The sequence below is a fragment of the Prionailurus viverrinus genome, chromosome D1 (assembly GCF_022837055.1).
Source record: "Prionailurus viverrinus isolate Anna chromosome D1, UM_Priviv_1.0, whole genome shotgun sequence".
NCBI classification, from domain to species: Eukaryota; Metazoa; Chordata; class Mammalia; order Carnivora; family Felidae; genus Prionailurus; species Prionailurus viverrinus.
In genome coordinates, this window is record NC_062570.1 from 110,410,101 (window position 1) to 110,437,524 (window position 27,424).

A 27,424-nucleotide genomic window follows, 5' to 3' on the forward strand; every position below is an offset into this window, starting at 1 on the left:
AGGCCATGGAAAATTCACTGCCAGGAAAGGCAAGGCCAGCATCTGGTTTGCATTAGGCTGAGAGCATCGAAGCCCAAAGCCTGAGTAGGAGATATTGTTATCCGCGGGGCAGGGCTGGGGGGTGGGGGGTGTGACTGCTAGTCAGGAACTGGCGGCTTCTCCCCCACGGGGAACTCAGAGGCTGACAGGAAAGAAGAGGGAAGGTGAGGGAGAAAGGAGTAGAGAGAAATGAAACTCTCATTTCAAGGGGTGGCAGACCCTTCACAGATGTTACCTTCTGTGATGTTCACAACCTCACCGGGGACAATCGTGCCCGTTTCACAGATGAGGAAACTGAGTCCCAGAGAGGTGAGGTGATTTGCCCCAAGGCCACAGGGCCAAGGAACCGCAGAAGCAGGATTAGATTTCAAGCCAAATGAGACAGGGTGAAACACACAAACTATCTTGGGTAGACTGAGGCTGACCACGTCCCGGACAAGGGGGTCCTGAGGATTTGGTGGTGAGTGCGGGCCAGCCTCTGCCCACGGGGCCACTCATTTCTCGTGGGGGTGTCCGACCGTTCCAATCGTCATGACACAAGGTGGACATCTGTCTGAGGGCTCCCCCCCTCCCATGCCACAGGGGAAGGCTTGCTGGCGGAGGGGGTATTCGCAAAAGAGATTTATCAGCAGGGGGTAGGATGTGCTGTAGGGGACATTGTGTGAGGAAAGCGGAGGTGTAGGGCATGTCTGGGGCAGTAGCAGCTGGCCTGGTGTGCCTTAGAGGGTGAGATTCCATATTACAGTTGGGGAAACCGAGGCACAGAACGTAACATGCCCAAAGGTTTATAGTCTAGAAGTGGGGTGTGAATCCGGCCTGACACCGGGCCTGCGCTCCTCACTGCTACACTGAGGTGTCCATGCACGCCGGTGGTTGATATCGAGGGGATATCGAGGCCAGGGATGGGGGGTGGGGCAGGTGGAGGTTCTTGCCCAAGGCCACACAACCGACTGGTGATAGATAGAGCCTGGGCTGGACGGGCTCTTTCCAACTCAGCAACCTGGCCAAGGAGGGGACAGACAGCTCCGTCTTCAGGCCGAGTGAAAGCCTGGGGCCTTGGGCATGTAAAGGAAAGTTCCCACGACCCCTTAGGGTGTCTTACCTTTCCTGGCCCAGAGCCCGGGAAGGAGGGCCCCAGAGCCGTCTGCTGCCCACTGAGCCACGGGAGTTAATAATTACGGGGTTTCAGGAGATAGAGGCCTGCTGGGAGGGGCCTCCCTCCTGGGCTGCTGCTTCTCAGAGATAGCAAAGGTTAGCGTGAGGCTCAGCCCAGGGGTGGGGGAGAAGGGCTTCTGCTGCTCGCCTGCTTGGCAGTCTCCGGAGGGACCTTCAGGCTGGCCCTGGCAATGGATGCCCCCAAGGAGCACACCAGGTGTCCTGCCCGAGGGACATGCCCCGTGTTCCTGGCAATGAGCTCGGGGGCTGTCCGCTACGCTCCATCGGTTCTGGGACCTGCCCTTGACGGGAACTTGGGAGAGGAGCCTTGGGACCCAGACAGGTGAGCTAGTGACCTTGATCATAGAGGGGAGGGGAGGAGGATTCCTGCCACTCTGCAGGGGCACTGGGGAGGAGTGGGTGAGAGGCCAGGCTCCTGACGGGGGGACTGGCATGGAATCATGAGGGATTTCATGAGCCTCCTACAAGGTCAGTTGCCAAGGGGTGACCCTGATTCTCTAACTTGGTGGCTGTACAGACACAGAATCTGAGGCTCAGAGAGGGCAAGGCACATCTCCTGGGTCACACAGTGAGCTGAGGAGAGACCTAAGTTCAGAATCAGGGCCTGGGTCATCCAGGCCGGCAGTTTCCTGCTCATCTGTTTCCAGCCAAGGGTCTGTGGTCAGGGCTGTCAGGTGGGGATGGGGATGGCAGGGAGGAGGGTGGGGAAGGGCAGTGTTTTAAAGGCAGAGGACACACCTTTCACTTCTCCCTCCCCTCCAGCTGTCCAGGCCTCTCCTAGGCTCCCCGTTTGTTGTCTGACTGCACGTAGCTGCAGCCTCTAGTGAGTTCTCTGGCTTCTGGGCTGTCCTTCCAGAAAACTGGTGTCAGGGGTCTCAGCCCCATCACCCCTGGCTGTGTGATATCAAATAGGTTCCCGAACTTCTCTGAGCCTATCCTTTGCAGCTGAGGAGCAGAGCTCAATGGGCGGTGGGAGGAGCTAGTGAGACCCGGGAATCCACTGGATGACCACTGGATGTATAGATGACGTGATGTTTTTTGGTAGTACTTGGGTGTCCGTGCTCCCAGAGTGGCGATCCCACATCTGTCCTTGGAGGCCTCGCTTAAGGGCCTCCACAGCCCACTAGCCATCCCCCCTCCTGCTAAGGACTCTTCCTCTGGGCTGACACCCTCTCCATGCCTTATCTCCCACCAGTCTGGGTTACCCTGACTTGGACCAGGTCTTATCTCCTGCCCAGGCTTATGAAGTCTTGGAGGGTAAAGGCCCTGTCCTGAGCTCTATTTGTGTCTTTTCCTCCTTCCTCTAAATAACGAACAGAGCACGTGTCGGGAAGACCACTGTTGCTCAACGCTTATTTGGTGTAGAATTCAAGTCAACAAACATGATGACATCTGCTTTGGGCCAGACTCTGGGATGGGCTGGGGTAGGTGGAGAAACACTGCACCGAGAAGGACCTGGTCCCTGCCCTTGAGAAACCACAGTCGGGGAAACAATTGCCCCACAGAGTGAAGGGCGTTGGAGGCCTGGGTAGAATGATTCTGGTAAGTCAGAAGGGATGTCACAGTGGCCTGCACAGGTTGTGCACTGCACGAGGTGCCAGCCAAGGGAGTGAGTGAGCAAGGCATGAAATCTAGCCTGCCCTCCACTCGCCAAGTCCTGTACCTTGGCATGGGCTGTGCCCACCTGGAAAAGCAGTACTGTTTTCTATTTTTGACAAGGACACCATGCACTTAGCAAGGTGTGCCCTGGGCAAGCCGTGACCCTGGAAGTGGAAGTCCTTGTGAGTATGTCTCCCACCCCCTTCTCCCTCCCATATCGGAGCCCCAGGATAATAGAGCATGCATCTGCAATTTCCCTTTGGATCCCTAGCCCTTGTATGGTCCACAGTTTGTGTTCCGAAGGGGTACATGAACAAATGGACGAATGAAAGAAATGTGTGTCCCCAAATGAAGACCTGACAAATTCAAGCCTGTGGTTTCAGCTCTGTGGGCTCGGAAGAGTAGTGCCCTGAGTTCTGGTAGCTTCTGGAAGGGAAGCACCTCCTTCCTCCTGGCCTCCCAGGCCTCCCTAGACATGGAGGGTGGAAGCTACCGACCCTGGCGGGAGATTAGAGCTATATTCTCACTGGATCCAGCCCTGGGCTGAAGTCGAGGCCAGTGATCAGTGCTCAGGACGGGTGACAGAGGGACGGAGGGACTCAGGAACAGGAAGACCAGTGGTCTGGGATGCAGAAAAAGGTTTTGCAGAGGACGTGAGACCAGAAGGGTGTGCTTGGTGGGGGTGCATTCCCCTTAATTACAGATGCTGGGGAAAGGCAGGGAAGGGACGGGCAGTGAACCCGCTGTTCAGAACAAGACGGAAAGGCCCCTTTGCGGGGCTGGCGGGGGGTGCCCGGGGTTGAAGACTCGGGCCAAAGGTGGGTCCTCCCTTGGGAAAAGCGGATAGGCACTCAGAGTAAACCCGAGGAAACTTGTTTTGGGGGCCTGGCCCCTTTCCCACCACGCAGGAGCAGGCACAGAGCGGGGGGGGAGGGCAAGGAAGAAGAGCCCCGGGGGGGGGGGGCGGGGTGTGGGCGTGGGAGGGCGTCAGCAGGCTCTCGGTGACGAGTCGCTAAGCTTCTTGATGCAGCGGTGGCCCAGGGCTAGGGCCTCCCTGCGCCGGGGCCGCGGGGGGCCTAGAGACGAGTCGGCCGCGGGCTGCGGAGCGCTGCGCGAGGCGCAGGACGCCGACACCGGGCTCCTCCCCCCCGGCTCCCGCGGGCGCACCGTCCCGGGGCGCGCGGCCGGCGGAGGGGCGGGGCCGGGCACGTGTCCTCGGGCCACCCCCTCGGCCACGTGACCCGCGGAGGGCAGGGGCGGGCTGGGCCGGGGGGCCGCGCGGCCGGCGGGGCTGCGGGAGGGACTGACAGGCGGCGGGCGGGGACGCGGCGCCGGGCGGCGCAGGGAGCTCGCGGCGGCGCCGGGATGTGGAGCGGGTAGGTCCGCGCGCGCTCGCCGCACCGCGCCGGCTCGGGCCGCGGCAGCCCCCCCGGGGGTTGGGGGTCCCTGCCGCGTGTGCCCCCTGCCCGCGGCGGAGGGGCCCCCTGTGGCCCGAGGACGGGCGAGCCAACTCGGGGCGGAGGTGGAAGGACACCCGGCGGGGGGCGGTCGGGGGTCTCCGGGAGGGTGGGGACTGTGAAGGGTGGGCGGCAGACCTTCCCCGGCGGGACGGCGCCAATTCCTAGCTCCTCTGGAGCGCCAGTGAGGAGGGAGGCAGCGGGGGGTGCAAGCCAGAGTAAGTCTGGGGGGCGCGCCTGGAGGAGGGGGCCCCCAAGCCTGGATGAACCTTTGGAAAGCAGTGCAGTGGGGGAAAGGGGGCCGGGTCTCTGCCAAGGTCGCTAGTAAGTTGATGGAGCTCCGTCTGGGGCTGCTGGCTCCGGCCTGGCTCGGAGGTGTGGGGTGGGACCTCCCTGCGGGCTGAAGGACGGCGGCACGGCCGTGGGGCCCGGCTTGGTGGCCCCAGTCCCCGTGACTGTTTATTGGCTGTCAGGGGTGATCCCAGTCTCTGGCCCACCTGGCGTGGGACCCCTGCCCTGGCCGTGCGGAAAGCCTGTGGTCTTGTCAGGAACTTGGGCAAACACTTCCTCTTCCCCATAGCCTGGAAAGGCCAGGTCCTGGAAGAGATGTGGCCAGAGTGGGGTGGGTTGTATTCCTGTCAAGAACTGGGCCAACTGGGTGGTCCCAGGACAGGGCCCCTTCCCAGCCACAGCTGGGGAGTGAGGGAAGCCTCTCGGGAGACTGGCAGGTTGGAGAGGTTTCTGATGTGGGCTGGGTCCACTTTACTCCAGGCGCCCAGCAAAGCTGGAGCTGAGATGCTAGGGAGTTGTGGGGCTTTGTCCCCAGCAGGGGGTGCTGAGAGAAAGGGCTCCTGGTAGGGGTGAGGTGTGGAGAGGGGTGAGACTCTTAAAGGGCGAAAGTTGAAGCGGAGCCTGTGTGTTCTTTGGAAACCTAAACACCACACCATGACCACTACCACCCCCACCCCGCCCAAGAAGAGTGAGTTTCCGGAAAAAGTGGTTAATGTGGAACCTGGTGAGATTAGCGCAATCCTTGCCTGAGGTTAACTGTGTTTAAGGGGCAGCCTAGTCTGGAAGAAGCTTGTGACCCCACGTGTTGGGGCCACCCAGGCAAAACACAGTCGCTGAGTTGCTGTGTGATCTTGAGCATATGGCTTCACTTCTCTGGGTCTCTGGATGAAATGAGCAGGTGATCCAGGCGTGATCCAGGCCCAGAGTGCCCTTCCCTGGAGGCATCCAGGCCAGGGCCAGACAGACAGGGCTGGGAGCCGTCAACAGATAGACGCTCTCTTTAAAGACAAAGTCAAAAAGACTCCAGGTCTTGGAGAAGACCCCTAGTCCGGCCTCCCTGCCATATTTCCAAGAGCCTTCTGGATGAACCAGGCTGCCAAGCTGACCTCCCCACGCCATGATCCTCAATATAGCTCACGTTTTGCATGTACGTTTGGACCCCTAGGGCCTCAGGTACAGAGCACCTAGCAGGTGCTTTATAAATGCAGATGGAAAGCATAGGGGGCAGAAGGAGGAGCTGGACCTGGAAATGAGAGGCAGAGTTTTGGGGTTCCCCTGAGCACTGCATTTTTATGGACCCCCCTCCCCCGACTTGGATATTGGAGGCAGGGACTGAAGAAGGATCAGGGGCCAAACTGTCAGCATCCACTGGGGGTCTGGTGTCCTGGAAACTCATCCAGACCCCAGCAGGAGCTGGAAGGGACCCTGCTTGGGGTCACACTTACCCACGTAAGTCTGACTGAGCTGCTTGGGCTTGTGGCCTCCAGTGGCTCATGACAGTCTGGGTAGGTATATATTTGGGCTCTCATTCTAGAGTATGAGTCGGGGATCAGGAGTCAGTGGCCCTGGCTAAGCTGTCAATGTCCCTGGGGTTTCGTTTTCTCATCGGTAGGTGAGGAATAGCAGCTGTTGATGGCTGGGTCCTGGTGCCAGTTCGCCCCCTTGGCCCCGGACCCAGGGCTGCTCTCCTAGGGTGGGTGGCAGGGGCAGGACTCTGCAGGAGCTTAGGCAGGCCCTCTTCCTGGGGACTCCGTGAGCAGGAGCCCTGAACTCTGAACCCAGAGGCAGCTCCCCCATAACTGGGATACTCCCCTCCCCATTTCCCACAGTTTCCCACGTCCACAGTCTTGGTGGCCAAACCTGCTCTGAGGCGGTGAGGACAGCATCTTGGGTATATCTGCGGCTGACATGGTGCTGGGCACTTGGGGCTCGGTCAGCAAAGACCAGAAATTGAGTTCTGGGCTAGTTTTCTGCCGCTAAGCAGCCACATGCCATTGGTCTAGCCCCCTGGTCTCAGTTTCCCTATCTGACAGATGGGGCCAATCATACTTCTCTCTAGAGAGGGCCAGTCTCTGACTTACCCCTCAGGAATGAAACAAGCCCCCCCAACCTCCCAGGGATGGAGGACTGTGTCCTAGCAGGCAGGCCCCTGGGGGAGGGGGGGGGTTGGCGCTCCAGGGCTGCACATAGGCTGTGTGGCCTTGAGCAGGTCACTTAACTGCTCTGGGTGTTGATTACCCTATGGGGCTTGGATCTGTGAGCCCCTGCCGGTTGGGCCGAGGTCACAGGGGTCTACAGGCTCAGACTTCCTCCGAAGTATGAAGCCTGGGGGCTTCAGGAGCAGGAGGGCGGGTGTCCTCCCTGGGAAGCAGTCATTCACCTTTCCCAGCTGCTGCTTCCGGGGAAGCTCTCCTGGATCTAACTAACCCCGCCCCCCCACCAGCCCCTGCCCCCTCAACCGGTGGAGCTATATTTCCTGCACTTGTGTGGAGCTCAGACCCTCATGAGAATCCTGCTTGTCCTAGACTCTCCCCAGGTCTGCCCAGGATTTGTGCCCAATAGGGTGGTGGAGGAGGGCGAGCAAAATGAGTTAGAATGTGGTCCGAAGGCGGCTCCGTGTGCAGTCATGCAGATTGGGTGGATCGGGGCTGGTGGGGTGCCTAGCACACGATGGGCGCTCACTATATATCTATTGGACTTTCAAGGTCATAGGGCATCAGATTCTTCTAGGACTAAGCAGGAGGATGTGAGGCATGTGCTGTGTGCCCCCTTGCTCGGCGCCCACCCTCCCAGACCTTGTGTTGGCTCCCGGTGGAGACACGGGGCTGGATTTCTTGTCTGGGCTGGGACCGGGTTGGCAGCCCTGGGGCTGTGGCGGGGAACGGTTTGCTTGGTCTGGTCCACCGGGTTCAGGTGTCCAACCTCCCTGCTTTCCATCCCGAGGCTGTTGCTGACCTCCGCCCTCCAGCTCTGTTTCCCCCTTGCACCTTCTCTCCCCGCCCCCCACCCCACTCTGGGGTCCCACTCTGTTTGCAGGCCTGGCCTCCTGTTCCTATGTATGAAATATATGACACCCTTGTCCTATTCTTCTGGAACCATCCCTTCTCAACCCTGGCAGTGGCTGCTCCTCAGACCTCCAGGCTGGCTCTCTGGCCCTAGGCACTGCAGTTTGTTTTTTTTTCCCCTGTCCCTCTCTCCAGCCCCAGGTCGTGCCACAGTCCCCCCAGCCCTGAGTCTTTTGTGTCTCTGTGGCCTGTGCACAGCCCCCTCCCGGCCCACAGACTTCCTCAAACCCCATCTGCATCCCGCCCCACTTCTCCAAAACCACCATTCATCTTTCCTCCCGTCTGGATTTTTCCGGCTGACGCGTCACATGATGCGATAGAGCTGGGACTCTGGGTTCAGTTCCCACCCTGTCACTTTTTGGCTGTCTGTTCCGGTCAGGTCGCCACCCCTCTCTGAACATCACGTGCCTCATCGTCCAAAGCGGGCTAGGGAGAGCATCTCCCTGCCGCGGCATCGTGAGGTTGGGACTCGAACACGGCTTGACGGTTTGGAGCTGTAGGCTTAACCCCTCTCTGTCAGCTCAGCCTGGCCGGGCTTGCTGGCCAGTCAGGGAGCCTCTGCAGGAAGCCTTTCCTGGGACCCCCCGCGGCCCCCAGACCGGAGTCACCTGGCTGTCAGCCTCAGTGCCCTCAGGGCTTACGGAAACACCTGTGGGTGCATGAGCACGAGTCTCAACTGGGCCCCTGTGCCGTGGCACCACCCTGTAGACCGGATCAGCCGAAGCCGCCCTGTTGGCCCCCGGGCAGAGGCTAGCGGTCCCATTGTGTCCCGTTGGTCCCAGCTCTGCTCCCTCCAATTCCAGAGCCTCCCTAACCAGCTCCTTCCAGCTTCTTTAATGAACCTGTCATGCCCATCAGCACAGGGATCTTTAATTCAAAGAGGTGACCTGGGCCCTGGTCAGTGGACAGGGAGAGACCGCGGGACAGAAAGACCTCATGGCGGGCCGGTTGGGCTGGAGATGGGAAGAGGTATGCAGGATCCTCGATGGGCCCTCCTGGCCCCTGGGAGTGACCTCTGCACAGGCCCTCCTGGTCCAGTGGAGGTTTCCGGGTGACTGAAGACCATAGAATCCAGGGGACCTGATTCTCATTTTGCCATTTTTTGTGGATGGAGACAAAGCCATGCTGGCTGGCCTAGGGCAGGATTGGCAGGGGTGAGGATTGCATTACTGCACCCCCACCCCCTTGTGTGTTTCCTGGGGAAGTGACCCAGTGGGGCCTTTCCTGTATAAACTGTCGTGGGCTCCGGGCAGTGGAGCCGGTTCAGGATGGAGGGTGTTGGATGCTCCCACTTTCCTCTGACCTTGACTCTTACTATCTCCTGCCTCTAACCCCTTCCCAGGGGCCCCTGCAGCGTATTGTGGATGCTGGACTCTGTTTCTGCGGGGAATGGGGACTGAAAAGGTTCCAACAGAGGGCCGTGGACCAGGGCTGAGGGGCGGGGAGGGGGTGCGGTGTGGTAGCCCATGCCTGTCCAAGGAGTGCAGGTGGTCCCGTTGAGGTTTGCCAGCCTTTGGTTTGGGATGCTAAAGTGTGTGAAGCTGGGGCTGGACCTGTGGGGCCTAGGGCCCCTCCTGAAATTTCTGAGTCGCCTCACAGCCTAGAAGTGTGAGGGGAGGGCCTACAGATTCAAGCATCCCTTCCAGTACCGAGGTGGGGGGGGGGTGTCTTTCCTGAACCCCTGGCCCCGGCATTGGGTGGTTCGTGACTACGGGGTGGACATGTTCTTCATATGCTTTCAGCCATTAGGATTTTTTGAGTTGGGCTTTTTCACTGGGGAAACGGGGGGCAGGGAGGATGGGAGATGGGTAGTGGGGAGGCCACTGTTGCCTCTGGCTGCAAAAGAGGGCCCCCATCCTTCCCGGCAGGGGGCTGAAGTGAGAGCCTGTTGGGAAACTAAGGGGGGGCAGTCCAGCCATAACCCCAGCCCATGCCCTTGGGACCAGCAGGAGGGTTAGTGTCTTTCACTCGGGCCGGGGGCCCAGACCATACTGGTGGCCCTCGTGGGAGGGGCTGGAGGTCTTTTTCTCCTCGGCGGGGACATGGCTGATATGTGGGGTGGTCCTTGCAGAGGGAAAGGCACTGGGGCTGGGTGTCTGAATCCTGGAATCCTGCCTGGGTCACCCCCACCCTTGGCCCACAGTTCTCACCCATCCTGTTGAAATGTGCAGTCCTCGAGTTGGGGTCTGCCACCCGCCCCCCCCCCCCCCACCCCCAAGCCTGAGTGACTATGGCCATCCTCTCTCACCTGAAGAAATGGCACTGGGCCCGGGGCCTCCAGACTCTCAGCGGGAAGGACCTCCCTGAGGCCTGCGGTTTCAGCCGCGGGACCCAGAGCCCGGGCAGGCACAGTAGGGGTATCTGCCAAATGTGGCCACAGACGGCACGGTCTTTACATGGTGCTTCTCCAGTGACTCTAGGTCATTACCCCCGTCCCACAGGTGGGAAGCAGCTTCAGAGAACTTTGGTGACATTCGCAGGGGCTGGCGCGTACCCCAGCTCAGAGCCTGGCATGGACCCTGGCTTTGCCCTCCTGGGAGGCAGTGTCTGGGCCTGAGCAGAGGCTGAGAAGTTGGTCGGGCCAGAATTGGGTCAGATTTCCCTGCTGCGGCAAGGAGTCGTCTCCTGAGTCCACCCGGGGCCTTTAGACCTTGACCCTGAGGCTGATGCAGTGATTTCATACTCACCCCCCCCCCACCCACCCGGTGGGGGCTTCAGGCCAAAGACCTGGCTGCCCATCCTGCACAGCCACCCACCAGCTGTGTGAACCCGGGCAAGTTCTGCACTTCTGTAGACTCTGTCCCTCATCTGTGGGATGGGGACAGTCCCACAAATGCTACTGAGAGCCCTAAATGAGAGGGCATGGGCAGAGTATCCCAGCATCTGGCATGGTGGGAGTCCCCTGGGTGCGGACCCCAGCCCAGGGCTGCCATAGTGCTGCCATAGCCCCTCCTCGAGCCTCAGGGACCCCTTGCCAACGAGACTCTCCCCCACCCCCAAGGGTATTAGGAAAGATCTTTGGCATAAATGCTGTTGATGGAGTGACAGATGTGTTTTCTCACTTCATCTATCAGTCCCCGGTCCCTGCCAGGCAGGACTCAGCCAAGGAACCATGAGGCCACACTCTGGGCCAGTTCCAAAGCCTGGGGCAGGCCAAACTAGGTGCCTGGACAGGGCCACGTGAAGGGCTGGGAATGGGCTCATTGCGGGGGTCCCTGGGTCCCCAGCCCCTTTGTGTTACCTGGGAGGGGCACCGACGTTCAGGGGCTTCTTGGTGACCGTGCCGGGGTCCAGATGACAGGGAGGAGCAGCTGATCCCCAGTCTTGCCTTTCACACTTTCCCCTCAGCAATCCTGAGTCTCACGACCCCTTGGCCTCGTCTTTCCTCCCTCCTGTGTGGGCCCCGCTGAGCCCCCTCCCCTCCACTTCCCCACTGTTATCAGTGGCCTGGCCCAGCCACTCACCCTCAGCCCAGCCACCGAGGCTCAGAAGCTGCTGGCTCAGGAGCTGCCAGCTTTTGCTGACTGAGCGAGTCCAGAGGTGCTGTCTTGGCACAAACCAGTGCCGGCCGGGCCCTCTCCCTTCCTGCCTCCCTCCCTCCCCAGGGTCTGTTGCAAAGTGAGGGGTGTGGATGGACAGTGGGGGGTGGGGGACAGAGGCTGATGGCCCCCTCACTACCTCTAGGGTCTTCAACTTCAGGGAGAGAAGGATCCTGGGGCCCAGAGAAGGGTGTTTGCCTGAGCTCACAAGGCAGACCAGCGGAGAGAGCCCAGACTGCTCCCCACAGGGAGCAGGAAGACAGTCCGCCTGGCCTGGGCTATTTGGCAAAACTTTCCTACCTCAGCGATGCCTGCCCTGGCTGGGTCCTTCCTCTCCCCGCCACCCTAAATGGGGTATAATTTGCATAAAATTTGCATTACCGATAGCCAAGAAGGCGGTTCCCACTTAAGTGCCTCCTGGGTGCCAAGGTTTTATGCAGGTCACATCCATCCAGTGACCCTGGAGGTAGGGCCATTGGGATCGTCCCCACTTTGTAGAAGTGGAAACTCAGATTCTCAGCACTGATGCATTTCCAGTCTTCTGCTGGACAGATAAACTGAGCACCTACTGTGTGCCAAGCTCAGCCCTAGGCCCTGAGCTGGAGAGGGTGGTTGACAAAGGTGAGTGAGTCGTGGCTTTGCCCCCAGGTGACCTCATGTTTGGTCCTTCTGCCCTTGACAGCCTCACGGGTAGAGTCCCTGTTTTACAGAGTAGGCCGGGAGTGGCAGGCGCGCTGTCCAGGGTTGGTGCCTGGGCTCAGCTCTGGGTCTCAGGACCCCACCCTGTATTTGCTGTTTGCCTCGCAGCCAGCCCCACCCAGACGAGGGCCACCCCCCGCCCCTTGAGGCTGTCCCCGTCCCCTGGAAGAGCGTGGGCCCCTGCAAAAGCCACAGGACGGAGTCCCCAAGAGGCCTGGCGGAGACCCCTGGAGGGGAGGAGGCCCAAGGTGAGGAGGGCCCTGCGGCCGCCCCGCTGGACGTGCTCCGCCTGCGAAGCTCTTCCATGGAGATCCGCGAGAAGGGCTCAGAGTTCCTGAAGGAGGAGCTTCACAAAGCCCAGAAGGTGGGGGCTCAGAGGGCAGCGGGAGGGGCTGCGGGGACAAGGGGCCCGTCTGGAGGAGCTGTGGGCTCTCCCTGGGCACCCAGAGAGATTGTGCACCTGCCAGGGCCGGCTGCACGGAGGCCTGTGCTGGGCATGAGGGAAGCACAGAAGAGAGTTCTGCCTGTGACTTTTGAAGGACTTCTAGAAGTCTTGACTTCTCTGAAAGCCTGTCCTAAGCTCTAGTAGACTGGCGGGTGGGGCTTCAACATGCCACAAGCTAAATGGAAAATGCATCATAAACTGTAGGACAACAGAGGAAGGGCGGTCGGGGCCCAGAGGCCCACGTAAGATGACCCTGGCAATGGAGCCTGATCGGGGCGGGTGGGGGGAAGCGGGGTGCCTGGTCCCATCCATGCCAGGCCTGGGGCCCCTATGGGGCTCACAACCACCCACCTGGAACCCCTCCCCCTCCCCAGGAGCTGAAGCTGAAGGACGAGGAGTGTGAGCGGCTGTCCAGGGTGCGGGAGCAGCTGGAACGGGAGCTGGAGGAGCTGACAGCCAGCCTGTTTGAGGTGTGGTGGCCGGCTTGGCGGGGGCGGGGGGTGGTTGCAGGTTGGGGAACGCGGCTGCTGGGTGTCTGCAGGCCCCTCTGCACTCACACGGAGCCTGCCTTCTTCCCAGGAAGCCCACAAGATGGTGCGAGCAGCCAACATGAAGCAGGCAGCGTCGGAAAAGCAGCTGAAGGAGGCGCGGGGCAAGGTGAGGGCCCCGCGTGCTTCGAGCCACACCCAGCGCTCCCGCCCTGCCCCGCCAGCCCCCGAGAGCGCTGGGCTTTCGCTACCCGGTGGGACCCCGGCATGTTCTCGTGGGTGGCGGGGATGGGCAGACCACGGCCCAGGACGTCGAGGCAGAGGTGTCTGAGACGACACAGCTCCCCGGGGACCCCAGCAGCGTTCGCACCGCACCAGAGACCTTTGCGGGGCCTCACCAGGGCAGGGAGGATCCCGTGGGCAGTGTAATTTCTCCTGCCTCCTTCCATACGCCCTTTACAAAGCAGAAACCCCAGGCTGGCTGTGGGAGCCTGGGCCGGTAGCTTCCTCTCTTGGAGTCTATTTGCACATCTGTAAAATGCGAGGGCTGTGTGGTTCCTGGCTCCTGAGGGCCCCTCAGTGGGAAGCCTGGCCAGCTCCCAGACAGGTGCACGTCACAGAGCCCTGACGTACAGTGTGACCTCAGGCAGGCCGCGTTTCCTCTCTGAGCCTCAGTTTCCTTAGCTGTGAAATGGGTGTGTCAGTCCCCCCTTCAAAGGCCATTCCAAGGGTAACAGCAGGGGTCGGGTACTAGTCACTGCCAGGACAGGCTGTCCTGAGCCGGGGCGGCAGGCAGGGGCAGCCTGGGCAGCGTTAGCCGTGGACTAAGGTTGACATCCACCTCACCCCGGCCAGATCGACATGCTGCAGGCAGAGGTGACAGCCTTGAAGACACTGGTCCTCACGTCCACACCGGCCTCTCCCAACCGCGAGCTCCACCCACAGCTGCTGAGCCCCACCAAGGCCGGGCCCCGCAAGGGCCACTTGCGCCATAAGAGCACCAGCAGCACCCTCTGCCCCGCCGTGTGCCCCGCTGCCGGACATACCCTCACCCCGGACAAGGAGGGCAAAGAGGTGAGGGGCGGAGGGCGGGCGGTGGTGGACGCGGGACAGGGAGACAGTGCCCAAAGTCCGCCAGGCAGTGGGGCCCAGTGGAGAGGCCAGACCCCTCACAGTGTGACCTGGAGCCTGGCCTGCCCTCTCTGGGCCTCTGTGTCCTCTGGGAGAGCTGGGCAGGTTTCTGTGATAGGAGGTTTGGGCCTCGGCCTCTGGGTGTACCACGTGGGGGCCCTGATAGGCCCTCCAAGCCCCTCTAAGCAGTAGGTGATGTTCTGTGCGCCTGAGGCTGGCCTTGGCCTGAGGGCCTGCCTTGGGTGGGGGGATGGGGGAGTTCTGCTTGGAGACACAAGGAGGCCTCGGCCTAAGGAGGCCACTGCTGGGCCTCTGGGGACAGGCTGCTTGGACCCTGGGCGCCCACAGCCCTGACGCCCAAGACCGTCTTGGGACATCCCTGGACTCGAGGGTCCTCGACGCCTTCTGGCTCCGGTGCCTAGACAAGCATAGCATTTGGGAGCTGTCTCCCTCCCCGCCCGGCTGGGTGCATGGGCTGCTTGGTCCAGGCTGGGCAGCGGCCACAGGTCCTTGGCCACAGGTCCTTCGGCGAGTGAGGTCACCTGTCAGAGCCTCAGTTTCCTCACAAAAGTAGGGCCTCCTGGGGCTATGGGGCGCTGACGAGACCTGGATGTCAGGACCTCGGCTCAGGGCTGCACCCGGCGAGCCCTACAAGGGCTGTCGTGGGATTCTGTTTCCTGTGGTCTTTGACACCAAGGCAGCCCCCAGCCCGCTCCTGCCCTATGTCTCTGGAGCCTCCAGGGAGGAGGTGCGGGCCAGGCCTCTCTCCCTCCCCCCGCTTCCGAGCTCTCAGCTTCCGACTGAACACTAACATCTTCCTCCCGTCTGTCTCTGTGCACCTGTCTGTCTGTCTGTCCGTCTGCCCTGCCCACCCAGCCCGGGCTGGCCCCCCTCCTCTCCCTGCTCCTCTGCGTGGTCCCCAGCAAGGCTGTTCACCTCACCTACGAGCCGGCTTGGCAGCTCCTACCTGGGGAGCCGCCCACGGCCCCCACCTCCACCTCCGCTACCTCTCTCTCCTTTTCCCGACAGGTAATGGCCGCAGAGAGGGGCCGCCCCTCCGTCCCCCACCCCCAGCCTCACTCACACTGCACGTGCCCCAGGGCGGCCAGCAGGTCGCCTCTCCAGAGCAGGCGGCCCGCGTGTGTTCCCTCTGTGTGCCTGTGTCTGTGTGTGCCGTGGTACCTGTGTGTACGGGGAGGGGGGCGGGGGTCCCGCGGGGCCACTTTTCAACTTCTCCCCCTCCAGGAGGCAGTGAGGGTCTTCAGGAAGGGGCCCTGGACCCAAGTAGAGGCAGGAAGCTAAAAGCACACTTGGATGTGCGAGTTTGTGTTCTGAGGTCTTTGGGGCGAAAGGAAGGAGGCCATCCCTCCTCGGGACTCAGCTTCCCTCCCTGGCCACTGGGGACAGACTCGCCGGCAGGCTGGGGCCCGTCCCGCAACCTCCCCGCCTCCCCACCGCTGTGGGCTCTGCCCGTCCAGGCCATGCTGCCCCTCCCCCCCACCCAGCGCCTTGACCGCTGCGCCCCGCTCACCCTCCCCCACAGGTGGACACGACCCTGTTCGCAGAGTTCCAGGCCTGGAGGGAATCCCCCACCCTGGACAAGTCCTGCCCCTTCCTTGAAAGAGTGTACCGGGAGGACGTGGGCCCCTGCCTGGACTTCACCATGCAGGAGGTGAGGCAGGGCAGAGGGCGGCCGACCCGGGGCCCAGCGCCTCAGCCAGAGGTCAGCCCCTCACTGCTCCACCTGCTGCCCCGCTTTGTTGCAGCTCTCGGCGCTGGTACGGGCCGCCGTGGAGGACAACACGCTCACCATCGAGCCCGTGGCTTCGCAGACGCCGCCCACCGTGAAGGTGGCCGCGGTGGAGTGTGGCAGCACCAAGTACGTTCAGCGCCCTTCCCCCTTCCTTGCGCACTTGAGAGAGCCACACCCAGCCTTGAGCTCTGCCGAGGGGGTAGCCAGGGATTGAGCCTCAGGCCTGCCTGCGGAGGGTCCGGGTGTGGGACCCGAGAGGAGCAGGGGCGGCGGGTGGGCTAGAGTGCGAAAGCACGGTGGCTGCCATCACCACCCCCCTCTCCCCCCAGCCCTGTGCGGGGAGGAATCTTTGGCAGAAGTTGCTGCCTTTAGTCACGGACCCCCAGGCCATCCAGGGGGGTCTGGTCTGGGAGCTGGAGTCTCCCTCTTCCCAGCCTGACAGACATCCCTCTCCCACCCCCAACTCTCTCTCCCACAATGGGCTCTGGGCCCCGACTGACATGTAAGTGAAGTCATTTGTTGGCTCTCCTTCTGCTAATAAATAACCAAACAGCCCTCATGTCTTGGCTTTCCTGCTACTCAGCTGGCATCGAGCAGGGCTCGCAGCAGAACAAAATAGCCTTGGTAGAGCAAGGGGCAGAGACAGGGAGCATTTTCCCTTGGCAGCCCAGGATTTGACCTGCCAGGGAGGCCCCTTGGGGAGAGTCTTGTCACTCATGGGAATATTTGAGCCATTTTGAAGGATGAGTGGCAGTTTGCCAAGTAGGGATGTGCCTTGCAGGCAGAGGGGACAACATGAGTGAAGGTGTGAGAGGCCACGGTATGAATGGAAGCATCACTGGGTTTGCAGAGCGGTGGCGTGGGTAGGGAGATGGGGCTGAGGCCACACAGGAGGGCCAGAGTGTAAAGGGCCTTGAATGAAGTTTGGGCTTTGACCCACTAGGCCAGCATTTCACAAGTTCATCAGTAGATGTACCCTGAAAAGAGGGTTGCCAAGTGCAATCAGAGTCACAGTGAATCTGGAGGCAGCAAAGGCACTGATAAGTCCCGCACCCCAGGAGCCTACTTAACCTTCCTCTGCTCTGGATTCTCCATAACGGTTTCCTGGGCAGTAGCAAAGCAGCGGGGAAAGATGATGGGCTACATACGGGCATTTGGAGGAGCCCCTGGCTGTAACATGGAGCTGAGAGGATCCAGGCAAAAGGCCCCTTGCGTGGCCTAGCCTGGGGACTTGGTGACAGAGTGGAGGAGAGAGAAGACTCTTGTTTAGCTGGGGAGGGCATCACTGAGTCTGAGGGCCCCGATAAAGTAGGCGGACTGCAGAGAGTGGAGCTTTGGTGCACCCGGCATGAGGTTGACTGAACTCTCCTGCCCAACAGTGGCGAGGTGAGGGCTTTAGGGGTGGGATCCAGCTTAGTTCCGAGATCTATCCCAGGGACTTCTAGGGCTGCCCCTTCCTTGGCCTGGCCCTGGGCTCCTTGGGAAGCTGGGGTCGAGGGAGGGGCTGCCAGGTCCCACCCCCCGTGTCTGTTTGCCTCTCCCTCCCTCTGTGCATCTTTCTGGCTGCTGCGTCCTGCCTGCGTGAGCTGGGTGGGCGAGCCTCAGCCAGCCTCCAAGGCCCCCTCTGCTTTCCTCTAGTACCTGTGCCCTGAGCGGGCTGGCTCGTGCCTGTCGCCACCGAATCCGGCTTGGGGACTCAGAGAATCACTATTACATCTCACCGTCCTCCCGGGCCAGGGTAAGTCATCCAATGGGAGTGTCACTTGGCTTCTCAGGGGCACATTGGGCTGGGGCTCCGGGCTCCAGGCCTGGGAGCACAACCTTGATCTGCAGAGCAGGGCGCAGGCTCAGAGAGGTACAGAGACTGACTGGGGCCACACAGCCGAGCCTGGTGAATTAGTTTGTCATTACTGCAAAACAAATGACCATAAACTTAGTGGCTTAAACCAACACCTGTTTATCATCACGGTCTCCCTGGGGCAGGAGTCAGCCCAGCTTAGCTGGATCTTCTGCTCAGGGTGTCAGAGGCTCCAGTAGGCTGGCTGGGGTAGGGGTAGGCTGGCTGCTTCCTTCCTGGGGATAGTGGTCCTCTTCTGAGCTCCCATGGCCATCGGCAAGACTCAGTTCCTAGGGGTGAAGGACTGAGGGACCTGGGTGCTGGCTGAAACCTAACCATGGGAGTGACGTTAGAGTTCAGGTTAAAGTTCCAGGCTCCTGACTCCCAGCTCAGGCTCTGGCCCCAGGCTCTTGAGAACGTTCTGAGGCACGTCTGTTACTCGAGCCTGACTGTCAGTGGCAGGTGCCACGAGGGCTCCGGGAATCCCAGCTTCCGTCCTCACATGCCAAGTGGCCCAGGCTGCGTCAGTGGACCTCACTGAGCTGGGGGCAGGGGTCGGGTGGTCCTCGTTCCTCTGTCCCCTCACAGACTGTGAACAGGACTGTAAGGAGCCAAAGAGAATGTGTGAGAAGGTTCTGAAGCTTGGTACAAAGGTGACACAGTGTGGATGGGTCCTCCTTTAGGAACCATCTCCTGCCCTCAACCTACTAGAGGCTCCTCACAGGGATCAGAGTGGACAGATGGCCCCACTGCTGGGCAGCTTGTCTGGTTACGACAGCTCCCGCAGGGCGTCCAATGTGTTGTCCTGGCCACCCCCACGGCAGTGAGCTGAGCCCCCATTTGCATATGGGGAGTCTATGCCTTAGGAGGGGGGATAGCCTAGACCCGGAGGCTCCCCATTCTGAACCCAGTCCCCCTTCACTGCAGCCTCCGCCCCACGCATCTGTGCCCAGAGCCCTGTCCGGTGGCATTTTCCTGATCCCCTCCAGGGCTCACCAGAAGGATCCGCGCCAGACATTCCGTGCCTGGCAAAACTACCTCTAGAACCTTGTTTCTTCCAGGCCTGCTATGTCTCTGCGTTGGGCAGAGCTGGGATGGGAGACGAGAAAGGTGTGAAGTTTCAGGATGTGGTCCCCACACTCCGAAGAGACCAAGGAGTGTGGAATCCACAGGGAGAAGAGATTTGTGTCCCCAAAGTGCAGCCCTGGGGAGAGAACCTCCCTGCTCGGTGCCACACCTCGTTCACCAGCCTCCTGTGGGGGCCCGCTGGCCACTGGGAAACACCACGGCCTGGCCCACAAGCTTCTCCTGCACCGACCTCTGCCCTGACCCCCCCTGCGCCTGCTTCGTCCTGCTGGCCAGGATTCCTACGTGGTTGAGGGCCCAGGGGTGTTGTCCCCTCCCTGCAACTCTGGACCCTGTGGGCTCCCACATGCTTGACGTCCCTGCCCCCAGGTGCCGGACATTCAGTACAGGCTGCCGTGGGCACAGCTGCCAGCTACCCTCTGCCCTTTCTTAGGCTGAGTTCCCTAGAAGCTGAGCCCCGGACGAAGATTTTATGCTATTCTTAGGAGGCATGAATGCGGGATAGGGTGGGCAGAGGAGTGTCCGGCCTCAGCTGGAGTCTGGCTGCAATCTGATCCGTGGGGGCCCTGGAGCCCAGAGTGGGTTCCACCCTGAGGCAAGGGGGCTGACCTTTTATACACCGCATGCGGGCCAGTCACTGGCTGTGGCATGCAGGGGACGGGGGGACGGAGGGGCACCTAGGAGCCATTAGTGAACGACCCTCTCAGTAGTGGGGAGAGGGGGCCCCAGCCTGGGGAAGGGGCCTGGGCAGGGTACCAGCAGCATCCTCTCTGCGGTATGTGAGTCTTCGTGGAAGGGCCAACTTGGGGTCCGCGGTGCCCAGCACAGGGCCCGGCATGGAGCAGGCCTCAGGGATCCAGGGCAGCCCCGGTGAGCAGCCCCGGATCCCCCTGTCCCGCCTGGCATTACCAGGAGCACTGGGCCAAAGCCTGGCTGGCCGGGGCCTCCAGCGCCCAGAGCAGGCAGGCCTGCCTGGGGACGAGTGTGGTTTCTAGGGCGAGCCACCTGGTTTCGTCTTCCAGCTCAGCCACTGACTGTTTCATGGCCTCTATAATTGCTGTCCAGTGGCTTCATTCTTGGAGTCTCTGCTTTCCTCCTGGGTCAACTGGGAATGATAAGCATGTCTGCCTCACTCGGATACGCGTACCGGGTTAAACGTTCGCTGCTGCTATTGTTCTTCCCAGGAGCAGGACTAATACCACTGTTGGCAATTAAATTTGAGAGCCCGGTCCTGTGCCACTCAGGGAGCATTCGTTATCTAGCTTTGATGGGACGTGGGATTTGTGGCTCGGGTCTCCGACCTGCCCTGGCTCTTGGGGGGACCCTAAGCGTGAGGGCTGGCAGGTCACAGCCTCTTCACTTGTGTCCACAGATCACCGCAGTGTGCAACTTCCTCACCTACATCCGCTACATCCAGCAAGGCCTGGTGCGGCAGGAAGGTGAGCGCCCCCTGGTGGCCGGCGAGGGCGGCGCCTGGGAGGGATGGGGGCAGCGAGAGGGCGGGCCAGCATCTGAGGGGTCCACCGGCTGGGCTTTGCCCTGACAGAGGGGAGGACCCTGCCAGGGTCTGCCGGGTCTGGCTGCCTTCTCCCACCCAGCAACCTCTCCCAGGCCCCGGGGCTCCCTGTTACCGGCCTGGCATCAGAAACCTTGCACGATGGGGTGTCCCTTGTGAATCTCCTTCCCGCTGGGGGTAACCTCCTCACCGTCGGTCGTTTGACACTGAACGCTGCCTCCCACTTCGCTCTTGCCAGGGCTGGTCCTGCATCCACCTGTTATCCCCTTCAGCCCTATTCTGCAATGTCTAGCTTCCCGCCCCTCCTCCAAACTCGGTTCCCTGCTGCCCAGTCCATTTGAAGTCTGAGCCTCTCCTCCCCAGCTTGGGGGTCAAGGCCTTGGAGGGGATCTTGGGCTGAATCCATGGCTCTGCTGACTGCTCGGGGTCTCTGAGACCCCAAGGATACGGGTTGGAAGTCCCCACCAAATGTGTGGCAGCGTGCTTGTGTGGGTGGGTGTCAGGCCGCAGGGGTGGTGTCACCTCTCCCACTGGTACGGTGCAGAGTGGGTTCAGCCCTCAACAGTTTACAAGGCCTCAGTGTGGCGCTTGTAAGAGGTCCAGCCACTTACTGAGGTTATCTGTCCTGGGGGACCGGGGAGCCCTAGGGTACCTGCCAGCTGCCCTGCCCAAAGCTAGGGGACGGGGGCTGGACCATCTGCCTGAGGTGACCCTGTCACTGAGCCGTCCACCTTCTCTCTGCCTGCAGCGGAGCCGATGTTCTGGGAGATCACGAGGCTGCGGAAGGAGATGTCGCTGGCCAAGCTCGGCTTCTTTCCCCAGGAGGCCTAGGGCATGGCTGGAGCCTGGAGGGGGGCTCTGAGCCACAGCCAACACCTGCCCCGGCACAGACAGACAGGAAGATAGGGTCCTGGCGCCAGCCCTGAGCCAGAAGCCGGGCAGATGGACAGATGGCCAGGCCATGGAGGCCTTGCTGAGCCGGTACCAAATCTTCATCCCGGGAAAGACAGGACCTCATGAGCTGACCCTTCGCCCTTCCCCAGTGGCCCTACAGCCACCAGGAGACTTTCAAGAAGGCACCAAAGACCAAGGAGCTTGGACCCACACTCAGGGGCTCAGCACCCCCTTTGCAGGCCTGGGAGCTGCTGCTTGCAGTCACCTTGTTGCTGTGATGTCCTCAGAAAGGGCTCACACTGGGTGGCCTGACCTCCAGGGTATCTCCCACCTCGGTTCCCAAGCCCTGGGCCACCAGCACCCCCGTGTGGCCATCCCTCCCCCATTCCCGTGGGGGCAGTGCAGCCACAAGGGGCTGTCAAGGACTTGCACACCATCTGCTTGAGAACTACCCCAAACTGTTCTTAAGATGGATCAGGGCCCCTCCTCCCACCCTCGCACTTGACCTTCCCCCCCTCCTCCATCTGAGCCTTGTGCTCCTGGAGGCCCTGCCCCCACCACTGGAAGGATTAGGATACTTTGCTCCCGAAGTAAAATACAGACAGGGCCTCAGGACACCGTGTCTGTGTTCAGCTGTGGGTGGCCGTTCAGACAGTGGGGGCTGAGGTCGCCAAGCCCTGTACACAGGACCGGGGGAGGGTGGGCAGGACGCAGGCCCCTCCTCGCCCCTCACAGCCCACTCAGGACCGGGGTCCAACCTGGACACATCCCTCACCGTGGCCGATTTCCTCCTTTGAATGGAATGTAACACGATCTCTATTTAATAAAGGAAGGCTTTGTTGGTAGAGGCTGGGCAGCCACGCGCCTTCACTCCTCCGCCCTGGGGCTCAGGCCAAGGCTTGGGCATCTGAAGGAATGAAACCAAATCCTTCCCTAGCCCGCCCTCGTGCTTGGGATTAGGCCCAAATCCTGAAGGGATTGCTGTAGGGAGTACCACTCGAGTCTTCTCCAGCGGGTCCAGTCCGTGGGGCTGTGGGTTAGCAGGGCCGGTCCCCACCTCCTCTCCCCTGCGGGGTGGCGTCCTGTGCGGAGAGTGGAGCCGTCTCAGGGGCACCTTGGGCAGATCCCCCTCTGGTATCCCTGCCTATTTTATTATTTTTTTAAATGTTTATTTAGTTTTGAGAGACGGAGAGAGATAGACCATGAGCGGGGGAGGAGCAGAGAGAGAGGGAGACAGAGTCCGAAGCAGGCTGCAGGCTCCAGGCTCCAGGCTCCAGGCTCTGAGCTGTCAGCACAGAACCCGATGCGGGGTTCGGACCCACGAGCCGTGAGATCATGACCTGAGCCAAAGTCTGATGCTCAACCCACTGAGCCACCCAGGCTCCCCCTCCCTGCCTCTTTCTAATGGAAGGTTGGAGTTCACAGTCAAAACCTCAGGGCTGCTGGGTGTGAGTGCAGGACAGTGGTGCGGGGATCGATTGGTGATGTCTGCAGGCAGCGCAGGCAGGCAGGCAGGGATGTGACGGCTGTGGCCTTGCCAGCCACTCCCGCTCTTAGATGGTTTCTTCGCAAGGAAAAGTAGTCACAGGGTGGGCCTGGAGAGGTGTCTTGTGATTCCACATCCCCTCCCCACCTGTAGCGGTGTGGGTCCAGGCCAGTGGGGGAGGGGGAGGGGCATAGCAGCCTCGGAAATCCGTGTGTGCTGGGGCTGGTGATACCTTGAAGGGGCCCCGATTAGCCTGAGGCCTCAGGGCCTCTCAGCTAGTAGATCAGGACTCTGTCAAGGCCACCCAACCCTGTCACCCTGTCCAGCCGCCAGCCTGGTCCCTCTTGATCTCCAGCCTCGCAGATTTCCTCCCATCCCTGCCCCCAGCTTCCATGGCCCCGGACAAGCCACACCCAGGGCCAAGGAGACACCAGACAACATTTCAGAGCCCTGGCAGCGCGTCCCACACCCCAGACTTGCTCTGTCTGGCCCTGTGATAGGATTTCCTGTCAGGCCTAGAGGGTTGTGGTGGGCAACGAGACGTGTGAGGGACCAAGGGACACGCAGTCTGGCCTCAGTATCTCCCAACAGTAGCTGATACTAACACATTTAACCCTCAGGGCTGTCCCGGGAGGTATCGTTTCCCCATTTTGCAGATAAAGCCCCTGAGGCACTGAGAGTTCACCCAGAAAACGGTGGCCCTAGATAGGAATGGATGAGACCAGCTCCAGAGGCGGCATCCTTTTTTTTTTTTCTTTTCTTTTAATATTTATTTTTGGGAGAGCGCCAGTGGGGGAGGGACCGAGAGAGGAGGACGGAGCATCCGAAGCGCGCCCTACGCTGACAGGCAGGCAGCGTTTATGGGGCTGAAACTCACGAGCCACGAGAGAGATCATGACCCGAGCCGAAGTCAGACGCTCAACCCACTGCGCCACCCGGGTGCCCCAGAGCCAGCATCATTTTCCTAGACACCTGCCTTGTGCCTGGCGCTGGATTAGGCCTATTCTCCAGAGACGGAGAAACCGAGTGTCAGGCAGTGACAGAAGCGCATTTCCATCTAAGTTGGCTTCCCACGTTTTCCCCTGCTTACAGCACCCCCCCCAAGCTCTTCAGGCTTCTGGGGGTGCGCAGGGGCTCTCTGGAGGGGGCTCAGGGCTTTGGCTCTTGGAGTCGGAAGAGGATTAACCGACATCGGCCGTGCGGGAGTTGTGCCTCTTAAGTGAATTTTCTAGATAACTCACTCGGGCCTCTCGAAGTGCTCCTGGTACATGTGGCCACCTCTTAAAAGCTAGCTCCAACCATAGCCATTGAGCCTGAGCCCAGCCACACGCTGGCCTTACGCACTGCTCTGCTGTGTCACAGTCTGCGATCTGCCAAGCCTGCCCTCATGTAATGCTGCCAGGATTGCGTACCTGGGCGATGGGCTCCTCTCTGGGCCTCAGTCTTCTCATCTGTGAGTTGGGAGGATGGGACTAAATGACCTTCGCAGCTCCCCCACCCCTTTCTCGTGTCTTTTATGGTGGCCAAAAACACATACGATTTACTAGTCTCTTTACCCACCCATCCCTTGAGGGGCATCTGGGTTGTTTCCACCCGTTAGCTACCGTGAATAATGCTGCGATGAATAGGAGAGCGCACTTATCTCTTTGAGACCTTGCTTTCGATTCCTTTGGCGATTTATACAGAGAGGCGGGACTGCTGGGCGATATGTGGTAGTCCTGTCTTCAATTTGTTGACTTGTGTCTTCTACACCGTCTTCCGCAGTAGCTTTGCCTTTTTACCATCTTGCCGGCAGCGCGGGGGGGGGGGGGGGGGGTGTCCCGATTTCTCCACACCCTTGCCAACGCTTGCCACGTCGGTGTTTTTGGATAATGGCCACCCTCATGGCTGTGAGGTGATAGCTCACTGCGGTTGTGATTTCTAGCGCTCTGATGATCCGTGGTGTTGAGCATCTTTTCATACGCTCGTCGGCCACTTCTATGCGCCGCCTTCTTGCTCAGGGACCTTCGGAGGAGCCTGTGCTATAGCGACGCCGTCAGGGACAGACTTTTGTGGCTGGTGGGGCCACAGCTCGTACGTGATTCTGTGGCCCTGGCCCCCTCAGACTGCACCCTTCGCCGAAGAGTTGTGTCCCGGGCCTGGTCCCCAAGCCCACGGTGTGGTGAACTTTAACTCAAAGCCAAGTTGCAAAGCTCTGACCTGTGTCTGCCGCCGAGCACGTGCCTGGGCCTGGTGACTGCTCTTGCCGGTAGGCCCAGAGCTTTTGGGGGTAAATTTGCCCGCTGGCCTGCCCGAGTCTCACTGGGCTCTAGGACAGTGGCTGGTGGTTCCACAGCGGGCGGAGACGCGAGTGTGTCCCACGAGAGGCCCGTGTGCCAGCTCGTGGCCAGGAGAGGCCCCGCAGGGGCCGGGACAGGGGCCAGCCAGTGGTTCGAGGGGCTCCCCTCAAACCTCAAGCACAAGCACAAAAACCCTCCCCCCAAAATGCTGCAGCTGGCCAGACCCTCCCTTGTCTTTCAGCTAGTTCTCCTCTCCCCCTGCCTAAACCCAGGGCCTGGCAGTGGCCCAATGGCAGCTCAGGAACGCCAAGTGGAGCCTCTCCCTTTCCAAGTGGTCTGAGAGGCTTCGAGATGCCCTGACATGGAGGGTGTGGGGATTGGGATAATGGAGTCTCAAGCTCTCCCAGACCCCCTGATTTTAGGAGCTTGCAAAGTCCCCTGGGTGGAAGCCTGGAGTGGTCAAGCCACCGATGGAAGCCTCGAGGCCTGCAGAGAAATCACACGTGGGAAGCTGTTGGCTGGGTTATGAGGGAGAGACCCCCAGTTCAGGCCTTAGGGGACCACAGCCACAGGGGGCAGGGGAGCTCCACGACCTCTCTCTCCTTGCTGGGAGAAAGTGGCTGGAAGGGTGGCACCACCCCGAGCCCTGTCTTTGCTTTACCTCCTGGGGACCCGGTGCAGGCCTTCATCTTCCTCACCTCTCTGGGGGCAGCTGGGGCAAGATTCTAACCCACTCCAGTCCCCCAGCTGCCTTGCACATGGCTGAGACCAGGGGGGTGGGGGAAGGGATCAGCATTAGGGGAACATGGAGGGCTGCTAAAGATGGGGTGGGGGGGCCATGCCCCTGGGGGGGGCTGGATTTGGGTGCGGGAGCTTCAGGTCCCCTAAGAGCCTGCCTCGGCTATCCTGGTGCTTCTGTGCAAACCTGGTAGGGTTCTGCTGTCACCTCCTACCTCAGCCGCCAGCCACACACCTCTATCCACCCGGCCCCCAACACGCACGCCTGCTCAGGGAGGCGGTTCAAGGAGGAGTCGGTGCTCAGGCCATCCAGGGCCATAGTGACCGCAAGGCCTGACCGGTTGTCCTGGCAACCGAATAGAGGTCTGGTGGTACCAAGGAGAACCCAGAAGCCCCTTCAGCCTTTCTTGGCACCCTGGCCTCCTGCCCCACAAATTCCAGCTATCATGATATCCTACAAACTGTGAAACCAAGATAAAAAGTTAGTGTATCAGGGGCACCCAGGCGGCTCAGCCGTGCGACTTCAGCTGGGGGCATGATCTCACGGTTCGTGGGTTCGAGCCCCGAGTCAGGCTCTGTGCTGACAGCTCAGAGCCTGGAGCCTGCTTCGAATTCTGTGCCTCCCTCTCTCTCTGCCCCTCTCCCACTCACACTCTGTGGGTGTGTGTCTCTCTCTCTCAAAACATAAATAAACATTAAAAAATAAAGTTATCAGAGAAATACCCTCAGTGTTCTCAAAGTGCATTCTCTGAGCCAGCACATCAGCATCACCACCCTTGGAGCCCGTTCCAAATGCAGTTCTCTGCCTTCAAACCTGCCCTGCCGAATCCCACTCTGCGGGTGAGCCCAGCCGGCCTGTCATGACAAGCTCTCCCATGATTCTGATGCGGTCAAGTTTGATATCCGCTACCCTGCCACATAACCTCAGCCTGATTTCATTTCACGTTGAGTGTGAACGCTTCGCTTTTAGGAACAGGTGTCTTTATCTCAAAAAAAAAAAAAAAAACAACCCTACAAAGTAATTTGGGGAGCCCCCTACACCCTCAAAAGGACTTGAATTTATTTAAGCCAAAAGCGGGGGAAGGGGACTGTAACAGGCAAGCCATCCAGCAGAGCACCCGTGAATGCCAGCGCCCCGCCCCCGACTCTGGTGCCCCCTTCTCCCTTTCCACGCCACCGGCCACCCTTCGGGATCCCAACCCTGCAGTTCCAACGGCCCCCGCAGACGGCCCCCGCGTGGGGCGGGTTGGCCCGGCCACGATCCTCAGCCCCGACGGCGGCCTCGTCGCCCCGCCGCTGGGGCGCCCCGATTGGTGGAAAGCTGTTTACAGTCGCCTCGAGGTAGCGTCCCCACCTCTGTGCGCTCAGGATTTAACGTTCCAGGACGCGTGGCTCGAAACCCCGTGTGTGCAGACTGTCGTTCCAAGCCCCGCCGGCGCAGACCTGGGCCCCGAGGGCACGCGCGGCGCCGGCCCAGGGTGTAAAGTCCCCGTCCCTCTCCCGCGTCCCCCGCCCCACCCGCGGGGCCGGGAGCGGACGGCACCCCCGGCAGCGCCGGGCGTGGTGGCCGCGGCCCCCGCGGGCGGGGCGGGCCCCCCCAGACACCGCCCTCGCCGGCCCGGAGAGCCGCGCAGCCAATGGAGGCCGAGGCGCTGCGCGGGGATTGGAGCGGGCGCGGGGCGGGCCGGCGGGGCCGAGCGAGGGGAGGAGGCGAGGCGAGCGCTGTCAGCGCGGTTATAAGGGAGGGAAAAGTTCCCTGCGCCGGGAGCCGGGCAGGCGCACGCTCGTACGGCGGCCGCAGCGGCAGGGCGGGGCCGCGGAGGAGCGGGTGGCAGCGGAGGACGCCCCCGGGGACGCGACTCGCTCCCCTCGGGGTCTCTGTCGGACCTCGGAAAGGTACCGGCAG

General features: G+C 61.0%; 1 protein-coding gene across 3 annotated transcripts; it reads left to right on the forward strand.

Moving 5' to 3' along the window:
- The first annotated feature begins 1,298 nt into the window (after nt 1-1,298).
- Nucleotides 1,299-21,862, forward strand: RAB3IL1 (RAB3A interacting protein like 1). Of its 3 annotated transcripts, none has more exons than XM_047823404.1 (10): nt 1,314-1,537; nt 11,974-12,229; nt 12,685-12,780; nt 12,890-12,967; nt 13,654-13,872; nt 15,473-15,601; nt 15,696-15,808; nt 17,321-17,420; nt 19,978-20,044; nt 20,870-21,862. In XM_047823404.1, the coding sequence occupies exons 1-10, from the start codon at nt 1,386-1,388 to the stop codon at nt 20,950-20,952; spliced, it is 1,293 nt and encodes a 430-aa protein (XP_047679360.1). In that variant the 5' UTR covers nt 1,314-1,385; the 3' UTR covers nt 20,953-21,862. The 3 variants fall into 3 exon arrangements, with proteins under 3 accessions (XP_047679361.1, XP_047679360.1, XP_047679362.1); XM_047823406.1 differs by lacking the exon at nt 1,314-1,537 and adding an exon at nt 4,130-4,190; XM_047823405.1 differs by lacking the exons at nt 15,473-15,601; nt 15,696-15,808; nt 17,321-17,420; nt 19,978-20,044; nt 20,870-21,862 and adding an exon at nt 14,806-15,449 and having other exon boundaries at nt 1,299-1,537.
- Nucleotides 21,863-27,424: the final 5,562 nt, after the last annotated feature.